This window comes from Limulus polyphemus, unplaced genomic scaffold, assembly GCF_000517525.1.
Source record: "Limulus polyphemus unplaced genomic scaffold, Limulus_polyphemus-2.1.2 Scaffold1057, whole genome shotgun sequence".
NCBI lineage: Eukaryota > Metazoa > Arthropoda > Merostomata > Xiphosura > Limulidae > Limulus > Limulus polyphemus.
The window spans coordinates 25892-38247 of record NW_013666667.1 but is presented as its reverse complement, the minus strand read 5'-3'; the positions used below and the strand labels follow the sequence as shown (position 1 = coordinate 38247).

Below are 12356 nucleotides of genomic sequence, written 5' to 3'. Positions count from 1 at the left end.
CAATTTGGATGACTACAATGTCCAAAAAATGTTAGATCATATTTCTTTCTATCTTAAACAGATATGAATTAACAATAACTTGTTCAGTTTTTGGCTATCTTTTTTGTTTTATTTTTACTTTTGGAGCAAAATTGAAAATTTTGTTTAGTATTTAGCATTTCCAGTATTGGAAGATCTAAACTTTATAGTGTATATAAAGTTCTACCCAAAAATTCTTTAACAGCCATTTACTTGAGGTGTGAGACCAGGTGATACCTTCTAATGTACTTAGAAATATGTTCACAATACAGTTTTATCTTTCACCTTCTTAGGAACTCAATTTAATCCAAACGTTTTGCTACAACAAGACAGCTGTAAGTATGTTTTTTTATGTCTTTTTACTCAATTGTTTGATCCTTGTTGTTTTCTAGAAACTATATAACTGTAAAGGTTTGTCCTGGTGTGTGTTCTTTGATGTATTTGTAATTCCTCAGAAAGGATATTGAATTGTTCGAAAAGGATTAGAGGAGAAATACTAGGATGATGCCTGGAACTTGTTTTCGCTTGAAAAAAGAAAAATATAGATCTGATTCAGGTTTACAAGATTGTTAAGAGAAAAGTTGAAGCATCATCACTTTTCATATTTGATGAAGATAATGCTTAGACTTGGAGACAGAAATATAAATTCAAGCAAAGTCATCTTAAGCTAAAACAGCTTGGATTTTTCTAAAAGGTTGGCTGAACTATGAAACAGGTTGTCTTCAAATATGGTGGATGCTGTTAATTTAAGGGGGTTTAAGAGAAACTTGATAAATATTCTAATGAAAAGAACTGGCTTTAAGATTTTTTTTTTCTATTTTTGAGGGTTTAGTAATTTAATTTAGTGAATAGATTGCTCATATGGACCAAATGTTCCCCTGTTGTCCTTTAATGTTATATGGTAAGTTACAAAGATACACACAATGAACTATCTGTGCTGTATCAGCCACTGGTATCAAAATCCAATTTTTAGCATTGTAAGGCCACAGAATTACTGCTGAGGTATAGGGGGGAGCTTATACAAATGTAACTTTTCTTCCCAGTGTGTATTCTCAGAGGTGTTTTTAAGCTATAGTTACTAAGGTTTCTATGTAGTGTGTACTCTTTTATGTCTTTTTAATTCCCCATTTGTTAAAAATGGTTTTCCACAATCTGTGCAACTATATGGTTTCTCCCCAGTGTGTCTTCTTTGATGTGCTTTTAAGTTACTATTTGTACCAAAGTGTTTTTCACAAACTGTACAACTGTAAGGTTTCTCTCCAGTGTGTACTCTCTGATGTATTTTTAATTCACTGTTGGTTCCAAACTGTTTTACACACACTGTACAACTATAACGTTTCTCTCCACTATGTATTCTTTGATGTATTTTTAATTTATCATTTGTTCTAAACTGCTTTTCACAATCTGTACAACTGTAAGGTTTCTCCCCAGAATGTATTTTGTGATGTTTTTTTAAACACTCATTTGTTCCAAACTCTTTTCCACAATCTGTACAACTGTAAGGTCTCTCTCCTGTGTGTCTTCTTTGATGCTTTTTTAAAGTACTATTTGTACCAAACTGTTTTCCACACACTGTACAACTGTAAGGTTTCTCCCCAGTGTGTGTTCTTTGATGTCTTTTTAATTTATAATTTGTTCCAAACTGCTTTTCACATTCTGCACAACTGTAAGGTTTCTCCCCAGTGTGTATTCTTTGATGTGTTTTTAAGATACTATTTGTACTAAACCGTTTTCCACACATTGTACAACTGTAAGGTTTCTCTCCAGTATGTATTCTTTGATGTATCTTTAATTGACCCTTTGTTCCTAACTGTTTTCCACACACTGTACAACTGTAAGGTTTCTCTTCAGTGTGTATTCTTCGATGTATCTTCAATTCATCATTTGTTTCTAACTGTTTTTCACACACTGTACAACTGTAATGTTTGACCCGAGTGTGTACTCTTATATGTCTTTTTAATTTACCATTTGTTAAAAATGGTTTTCCACATACTGTACAACTGTATGGTTTCTCCCCAGTGTGTATTCTTTGATGTGCTTTTAAGACACTATTTTTGCCAAAGTGTTTTCCACACACTGTACAACTGTATGGTTTCTCCCCAGTGTGTATTCTTTGATGTTCTTTTAACTTACATTTAAATATAAATTGTTTAGCACACACTACACAACTGTAAGGTTTCTTACCAGTGTGTGTTATTTGATGATGTTTTAATTTACACCTAAATATAAATTGTTTAGCACACACTACACAACTGTAAGGTTTCTTACCAGTGTGTGTTATCAGATGTTGTTTTAATTTACATTTAAATATAAATTGTTTAGCACACACTACACAACTGTAAGGTTTCTTACCAGTCTGTGTTATTTGAGATATTTTTAATTTAATATTTGTTCCAAACAGCTTTTCACAAACTGTACAATTGTAAGGTTTCTCTCCAGTGTTTATTTGTAATTCATTATTTGTACCAAGCTGTTTTCCACACATAGTACGATGATAAAGTTTCTCTCCAGAGTGTATTCTCTTTTGTTGTTTTAAGATATCAAATGTTTTTCCACAATTGTATAGTTTATCATCACGCTCTAATTGTATATTAGATTCTATTACGTTATTTCCACTTAACTTTGTATCTCCACAAATGTTGTTGTTTGAAAATTTTATGTCTTCTGTAAAGTGATCTTTTATGACATCATAACCAGGAAACTGATTCCAAGAACAGATGTTCACACTGGTCTTTATATCTGAAATAGATATAAATGATGTCACAAAAATAGTTTATAATAAACATATCATACAGTATTTTATTTGATGAATATCAAAATATATTTTGATGTTCTATTATAATCAACAGAAATATCAGTATCAAAATATTAATTAATTATGATGAAGTGTTCATAGTTTCAAACATTATTAAAACTTTTCTACCTAGGTCACAAAAGCATTGACAAACTGTTGGTAACATATTACATTCAAGAAAAGTTTCTAGTAGATAAAGTCTAAAATCATCAATGGAAATATGATGGTACAGTGTCATAATAACCAACATTACTTTCAGACAGTTCCTTACTGGATTAACTGTTAGAGATATTTTCTAACTTAAAGTGGTTGATTATCATGAAATCTTCTAATGATTTGTCTATTTTAACAAGTTAATCAAGACCAATACTTTGTAGTTCCTATTCATAAGTTCTATATACGTTAAATGAATATTTATAAATGCCAAGATTTAGACTAAACTAAAATGTTTATATAATATTTATTCTTTTATCAAGGTTAGGTATCATTCCTGTGACTAGAAGCTGTTTCATTACTGACTTCACCATGCTAAATTAAGAGACTGGATATTTGGGATTATTCAAGTCTCAGATTCTATAGAGCTGGTAGTGATCAGTAAATCACATCTATGGAAATAAATGACAACAGTACATTCCGTGAACATGTTGAAACATTAATCTAGAGAAATGGGTACCAATCATTATTTACAAAGTTTATACAGGAAGATAACAAACATTGGTCAGCTAGGAAGTTTCTTAATATTTCTTTTTATAGAAATAAGTACTGTTCTCCCCATTCATTTTGAGGCAAACTTCATCCTAAAATCTTTTCAAATGTTGTCATTTTATCATTTTAAAGCCTTTCACACAATAATTCCCAAGTAGAAGTAACAAAAGACACACCAAACACAGATCTCTACATTTCAAGTTAATCCTGTCTCATATGGAACAATAACATACAGAAGATCACCAAGAATTCAACCAAATTTTTTTGACCCTCTTGCTACAGGAAGGTCAAAGTGCATGTTAACTTTTTAGAGAGCTATTTACATTCAAAATACAATTAATCTGCTTTATTATAATTTTATATGCAAAACTTGGCATCAAAACATAAATAACGAATCAAATTGTAATATTATGTAACTATTAAGTTCTTAATTTTATGAAGAAATAGTTTAAAAAATCCTCTGTCTTCTCTAATTTATTTACCATTCCTCTGAGTGGAAAGGAATTTCACTTACATTGCATATTATAATATAGAGGTTACTAAGGCAGAATCTAATGTTAAGAGCCTTAAATGATATTTGTTTACAGAATCATAACCCAGAAAATCAGATCCACTTGCCATATTCTCTTTCAGAAATTGCCAATAGTTCTCTATTGTATTTTATACAACATTATTTATAATCATTAGAAACCCAATGTTTTAATCTATCAAATGACATTATATTACATTGTTTTAGTACAAAGTATTATTTCTTTCTTTTTCAGTTTGAAAGTTTCTCTCAAGGTGTTTAAAGTTGACAAGTTTTAAAGACTCTTGTCATAGCTAGAAAGCCAGATAAATTATGATAATTATACAACATTGTTTGCTTTGAGTGTGATATCCTTCTGTGTTCTTAGGTGAATTATTGAAGTAAATCAAAATCATTTAGCATACTTGTACTGTGAGTATAAAAAGTAGGCTTAAAACACAAGAGGTCATAGGTGAATTAGTTATTGTTATATTTTTTATTGTTATAAAAGCAATTAATATATAACAATTATAAACTTATTAGGTTAAATTAAATAAGATAAAGAAAATAATTATAATAAAAATTCTTCATGAGGTGTGCTTAAAAGCAGCTTGTAAGTTGTCATTCAATACAATAAGATAAGCTATACATTTACCAAGTGATTTACAACTAGTGTGAAAGAATAAAATAGGTATAAATCTATCTTTACTGTTATGAGCTTAAAGTTACTTAAGATAAACAAACTGCAGTTTCATGTTACAATTTGCAGTAATCCTATAGATGAAAAATAAGGATAAGTTAGATTTATTTGGTATTTTTTATTATGGTTACAAATCTATGTATAGAGTTAAGGTATAGAAAATAACAAATAAAAATGTTTTATATGTATTTAGGATATTTGAGACATTACTGAAATTAAATTTGACAATTTTCAAGGGAAGAAATTATTTCTAATCTTAACAAGAAAATAAGTTTATGGACAAATGTTCAGTAAAAATACATTGAAATATCCGATTTTCTTTGTAATAAAGACATAATATTTACTGAAAGCTACAAGCTCAGTCAAATCAGCTGGGTTCATAACTCCAAATTGACCTTTATATTTTCCATACTGATATATTTTATGTATCTTCATGAAATTTTGTAAGCTTTCAGTAATCATTAAGTTATTCATACACAAATATTAGAGACAGGATACTTAGCAGATGCCATTGTAGGGACTGATGGTATTATTGAAGTCAAGTGCCTGCTGAAAGCTAAGGGAATCACTCCTTTACAGGCTGCACTGTCAATTAAAGATTTTGTTGTACTTCACTTGATAATACTTAAACACTGAAAGATACACATACATATTATTACCAAGTACAGGGGTCAACTTCATATAATTGGTAAAATAGTTTTGTGATTTCATTATTTGGGCACTTCTCGACATAAGTAACAAACAAATTATTCGAGATGATGATGTTCGGATTGAAAACATACTCCATAAACGAAATCAGTTTTATTTTCAGGCACTATTGCCAAAAATAATAAATCCAAGAATAAGAAGCATGGTTTTATGAAAACCAAAGGAAAGGTGGAAGTGAAGAAAGAAAAATATGAAATATAGACAACTTTCTATAAGGTTTCTTTGAATCCATGTTTCGACATTTGTCATGTTTTATTTTGAGATATTTGTTATTGTGTGTGTTTTCAAACATTATCTTTTTGTATATTTACATTATGAATGATCCATTACATTACGATTAATTGTTGTTGTTTTTCCAAATGCAAGAATTTTCTAGTGTAAATAAGTTTTGCCCTTCTTTCATTTTATCGGAGCTTACAATATTATAGCTATTTTAGAAAATGCATGGCTATGTTGTTTATTCTGATATTTCATTACAAAGTTGCATTGTTCAACTTCACAAACAATTTGGATTTATGTTAGTTTTCATTAAGTAATATAAAAAATATTATAAAAATACATTACGAAAATAATATATAGAAGCTTTCAATATTCTACAGCTATTTCATTGTATTATTACAAATAACAATTTTATTTAAAGAATAATTACTATGTAAGTTTGCAACTTTTCTGACTTTCAATCTGTTCTGAACTTGACTAGTTTTTGTGAGGTCAGTTGGGCTTTTCCTAGGAACTATTACTTATTTACCATATGGAACTTCTGAATAAGAGAAGGTGTCATTGTTTCTTTCAGTATTGTGCTCCCTGTCTCCTGGAGCGTTCCTTTGGCTGTTACACAAGAAGCACGAGATTCCAGTTGTTATGACAGTTGTGTGTCAGGTTTTACACAATGATTTGAACTAGGACCACTTATTTTTCAGTTCACAATAACAAATGAAAAAAATCTTCTATCTTCTGAAGTTTCAATTTTTATAAACTGAATTTTCAGATGAGTGGTTTATTTCTCAGTTCACAGAATGTTAACTGTATTATAGAAGCTTTATTAGTACAAAGATTAGTAATGAACACAGCAAGTGGTTTTATAAAACAGCTCATTTCATAGTTATGAATATTCTTGCATTTTGAAATCTAATTAAACACGCCTTAGGTGTGGCAAGAAAAAAAGGATATTTTGTGTGACTTAAAGTAATGAAAGCAAACTTGCAGTCAAATTGGTATCTACACTTATAGCATTGATAATAATTTACAGCAATAACTAATATTTGCTGTAAAATTCTGATCAATGCAATAAGTGTAGCTACCAGTTTGGCTATCAATTTTTGTTTCATTCCTTTAAGTCACACACTTAATACTTTTTGGCCATACCTGTTTTTTCACACCTAAGGTGTTTTTGGTTAGAAATCACGACTTTTCAGCAAGTAAAAAAGTGACACTCAGTAGTAACCAACATTAGCTTTATGATTGAAACCCTATCATTCGGAACAGACCTTTACTTTACAGAATCAACCCGATTCTTTAAAATACATAGTGGTAGTTTTTCCTCTCTAAAGCAGTGTTATAGCTTTCTTTTTAGTAATGCCATCAGAGCAGCCGTATCAAACATAATTATTTATGCTAACTGCTTAAGCTAGTATCATGTGATGCTAAATGCTCATTAATTATGAGAATCTCATAAAATTTCACAAATTTGTGCTTAAAAGTTGGCAGTAAATAATAATCACCCACCCATATGACTGTTTTAAAAACTTGAGCTAGAAACTGCTAAACTAGTTTGCTTGGCCTAAGGTTACTTATGTATCTGCACGTGCTTTCAACCTATAGTTTTGCCACTCTAAGTCAGCTGTTTTTAATCCGAATGATAAAACACTAAAAATGGTCCACTTTTACTCTTAGGAGAAACTGTAGTAAAAATGTTACAGCAATAGCTCACATACATTTTTGTGTAGGCATGTGCAAAAATTTGTCAAATTTCAGTTTATATTTACACTAAATGAGATTCCTAATTATAGGTTGTAAAGATCTATCTGTGTACGAAATTTAAAAAAAACCCATAAAAGTTAAGTATGTTTTTCTTTCAGATAAAGTTTCCATTATTTTGGTGTGAAGAAAAATAAAAAAAGAGAGAGATACTATATCTCGGGTACTTCCTAATGGATTGCCTTGAAATTTGGCTGATTTGGCCACACAACACACTAGCGTGCATCTTGATCATATCTTTAAAAAAATTTTGGGATTATTGTTATGTTTTTTGTAATTGTAATTATTTATTACTTGCCAAGTTTTATTAGATCTCAAGAAGTGCAGTTTTATGTTTCTTTATCATCATGTTGATTTTCACTGGTACTCTACTAATTAGACAATGTAGCTGTAATTTGTCTCAGGTTACTCGACCTGAGGTTATGAAGAATGGGACATTTCCAATTGGAACTGTCATAGGGGTGATAACTTTACTGCAATATGAAAATGAAGCATATCACAATTCATGGTGATCTCACTATGCAGACTAAGTTGGCATTTTTACATATGTAATTATATACATAAAAAACTGGTAATTTTCAATGTACGAAAACTCTAAATTTTGTATGTAGCAGGTATTTTCACTTCACTTATTCTTAATATACTTGGCTAAAAAAATTTGGAATAAGAATTGAGTTCCAATACCATAAATTTAGCTTTACTACATAATATTTAATTTGCATGTAAGGTATATCACTAATAAAAAACAATATAAATAACAAAAATAAATCTATAAAACAACCCAAACTTGTATAAGTTCACAGAATTTATATTTCAGACAATACAGATAATATTTTTATGAAATCAAGAATACTAAATATTAATGAATAATTCTCTGAAGATTCCTAATAAATTTGAGGATTAGTAATCCTCATGATTTGCACAGAAAAAGATGCCTGTAGAGAAATTGTTAATAAAAAAAATCTGACTTTTTGTGTACAAAAGACTTGTAATGTTTACTGAAAACTTGACAAATTTCCTGAAAATACAAAAAACATATTAAAATTTATAGTATGGAAATGCTTATGGTTACTTTAGGGTTAAAAGGTCAGTCACTCAATTGAACCTGTAATTAGTGTTTAGCTAGTGTCAAGGAATACAAGAGTTTTAGATGTTTGTACTCACCCGATGTTCTTTCTAATCCAGATTCAATATCTCTTTGAAATTCAGTTTCTGTTTTCATATTCCTAACATTATAGTGTGAACTACCCTGATCCTCATCATCACTGCAACTGAACTTTGAAATAACATCATCATGTAGCAGATCACCAGGCTCCTCCATTTTCACTTGAACAGACAGGTTCTAAAATGAAACAACAGAATGAAAAGGTTAACTTTATAAACAAACATAATGGCAATATTCTGATTACTTGGATTATTGGAATAATTGAAACAAGTAATAATTGGAAAACCATAATTTCAATTAATAGACCAGTTTATGAGACATTAATCGACATAACTACTGCTCATAAGCAATGAATTAAATTGTCCAGCTCTAGAAAATACAAAAGATCATGCAATGGAGACAAATAATGCTTGCATCACACAAATATAGTTCAAAACTACAGGTAAACCAAGTTAGTTGGACAAAGTTCAGTTTAACTGTAGGAGTCGTTTGTATTTTTATAAGACAATCCTTTATGATGGTAGCTAAAGTTAAAATGTAGATAAAGTTTTGTTTCAAGGAAGTTTTGTGTAGTGGAAAACAAAAATTTCCAATTTACTGACTAATCAAAGCCAAGTACTAAATCAATGTATATTTGTTCTTATTTAAAGGGATTTGTAATTTTCTGTTTTCATGTTATTAATGCAGTAAAACAACATCTATGTTTTTGTTTGTGTGATATCTGTCTGTTTCTTTCTCAAGTCACTTTGAGTTGGCCAAAGTTGGCATACTTCAGTGATAGACAAAAACAGATATAATGGAATTCTCTTGGGAAGACAAAAATTTAATATTAATTTACATGCCAGACTATTGAATAATAACTAATTGTAATGGTAAGGTCCTGTTATTTAAACAATTAAATTATTTTAGTTTACATCAAACTAGTTATTTTTGATAGAAATAGAGCAAAAGAGGAAATGCAATTAAAAACTTAAAAAGATATGGTGTTCACTTATTGTATTCTCTTGTTAAAATTAAAATATGCCTCTTCAAACTTCAAAAAAAGAAAGAAAATGTTTATGTAATAAATATCTATAAAGTTAGTTTACATAAAAATATTTATTGAATTTATACAGATGCAGAGTTTGTGTGAATGAACTGTTGAAATGGGTGCTGGTAAACCATCACTGTGGTAAACTAGATGGATTATGGAAAGAATGTAGGATGGAAAATTACAGAATTACAACAGTCTTTCACAGTGGAAACTATCTGCTGTAGGGCTATAGTGAAGAAGCACAGCTATAACACAGAACATCACCAACCATGGATTAAAACAATGAGATGGGGTTCCAGAATAGGTTTAATATAACATACTAAACAACTGTAAATATTATGGGTGATTCAACATAGAATAATTTTTATAATTATAAGAAAAATCCAAAATTTTAAGTTCTTGTTTTATACAGCTGATATGAGGTTTTCATAAGTAATTAGTAGAAAGTGTACAGTAAGTTATATAGAAACACCTGTGGACTAGCAATATCATTGCAGCAAGAAGAGCTGCACCAAATATATTCACAATAATGTGGCAAACTTCCAGTCGATTTCTTCAGCTTGTTACTACAAACATATCATTACTAATTAGATTCCATAAAAACAAAGTCCAGGAAGACACAATTACAGTTACATATTCTCTTTAATAACACAACCATAAAATATTTAATCTACAACTTACCTCACTTTTTTCTGATGCTGCATCAATCTTTTCCTGTTGCTCCTCTTTTGCTACATCAAACATCAAAATAGTTTGCTTGGAATTTTCTTCCAAGAAATCAGCTTCTCCAGTTGCTAGAAGAACATATAATGTAGATTTGTCTATAACAAGATTCAATATAACTTATACTTCACTAAATGATAATTAAAATCCATACAACGTATTTAGCTGAACAGGCCTCTTCTATAATTTCTTAGATGACATACAGGTGCATAGAAAAGAATAAATTTTCAGCAAAAGGCAGTGATTTGGACAGAGTTGGTGAGACAGCAAGTGTGACAGTAGAAAGTAATTACTACCATATTGGTAATTCTCCAATTTCAAATATAGGGGCAATTCATGTAACCTCTCACTTTGTAGCTTTTAAAATACACTTGTCAAAAATGTTCTTAGCAGTAGTTATTAACTGCATATATATGTATATATGTTTTTTCTTTTTCCTTATGTAATTCTGTGTACAAGAAATTCTATTCAACGGCCCTCAAACAAAGCTCCTGGGATGGAGGGGGTTGTCATACAACGAAAGGCTGAAATCTCTCAAATTGTTTTCTCTTGAAAAAAGAAGGGTAAGGAGATCTGATTGAGGTGTTTAAGGTTGTAAATGGAATTGATAGTGTTGATGCATTATCGTTTTTCATACTTAACAGTGGGAATAGTTGGACTGAGGAACACAAATGTAAATTTTAGCAGGGTAGGAGTCATCTTCAGCGAAAACAGTTATATTTTTCTAACAAGAAGGTTGGCCTCTGAAATGGGTTGCCAATGAGTTTAAAAGAAAGCTTGATACAGTATTTGAATGATAAGGGCTGGCTTTCATATTTTTTTCTTCATTTTTTAAAATGTATTTATTAATAGTTTTAGTTTAGTTTAGAGTATGGAACAGCCAAGATTGACCATTAGGTCCCATGTTGTTCAATAACTTAGCTATTTCTAATATTAAACTGATGTTCCTAGTTTTGATGTTACCTCTGTGGGTTCTACTTTAAACTGTTAAGAACTCCATTAGGTTGTATTGCTATCCAGTTTGATGAAGCACGAGAAAGTTGGAGGTAAATTCTGACAACTGTTGCATGTAGGGCTATTATTTTTTCCTAGATTACAGAAGTGATACTGATGAGCTGTGAATATGACAAAACTAGTCTGCTGCAGCAAAAGTAACAAAAATAAAAGAGTAGGTTTCTGTGTCATATTTTCTTAAATGAAGTTTATATTCTTGAGAGGAAAAGAAATTCACAAATTAATTTATTGCTATTAAGTACAAAGCTATAGAATGGGTTATATATGCTCCTTCCAAATATTAGACTTATAAATTGTTGCCTTTTTCTCAAAGATTGTTCAGCTTACAGGACTTTTTTTTGTCTTACTGGGGAAGGAGTGGATCTCATGATTTGAAGCTCTTGGTTCAATTCCAACTGGCCCAAAACTTGCCCACCCTGTCTTTTCCATCAAAGTTACTAAAGCTATCTGCCACTTTCATTACTTCTGAATGCTGAATAAAAAGAAGGCAGTGGCTGGCAACACCCACCAACAAATTCCTGTTGTTAATTTATTTGTGAACTTATGACAAGTTTTTTTTTAATTTTATAATTGTTTAATAGAAAAAAAGCAAGTGGATGGCAGCACCCACTGACAATTTTTTTTTTTCTACTTGTACATGTAATGATTTGAGGAAGCGTAACAATCAACTAATGGGACCAATGAACAATCATTTAGCAAATCTTACTAAATCCTTAATTCTAGTTTGAGTAGTCTTTATTTTAAATGTGATGGTGTTTCCATTCAATACAGAAATAAGATAATGTTATTTTTGATGACAAAATATTGGAATAGCTTTCGGCCAGTAGAGTCTGACACAGAACTACAGTGTCAGCAATCATGGAAAGGGGACATATGATGGGATTGGTAGAGTGCTCTAAAGAACAGGAAGAGCAATGATAATTATGAGGTCCAAGTTGAAAAGTTACAGGAAAAGACAAACACTGAAATATCAACCATGAGCAAGAAGGAGATTATCTATATGAATAAGAT

General features: G+C 30.3%; 1 protein-coding gene across 1 annotated transcript in view; it reads right to left on the bottom strand.

Moving 5' to 3' along the window:
* Nucleotides 1-330: 330 nt before the first annotated feature.
* LOC106461908 (zinc finger protein 883-like) overlaps nucleotides 331-12356 on the bottom strand; it is a 23603-nt gene continuing 11577 nt past the window's right edge. Inside the window, exons 3-6 of the mRNA XM_022389002.1 lie at nucleotides 10290-10429; nucleotides 8575-8752; nucleotides 1465-2757; nucleotides 331-1212 (exon numbers count right to left, since the gene is read on the bottom strand). Coding sequence (XP_022244710.1) covers nucleotides 1106-1212; nucleotides 1465-2757; nucleotides 8575-8752; nucleotides 10290-10429 — 1718 coding nt within the window. The 3' untranslated portion in view covers nucleotides 331-1105. The remainder of the gene's footprint in view (nucleotides 1213-1464; nucleotides 2758-8574; nucleotides 8753-10289; nucleotides 10430-12356) is intronic.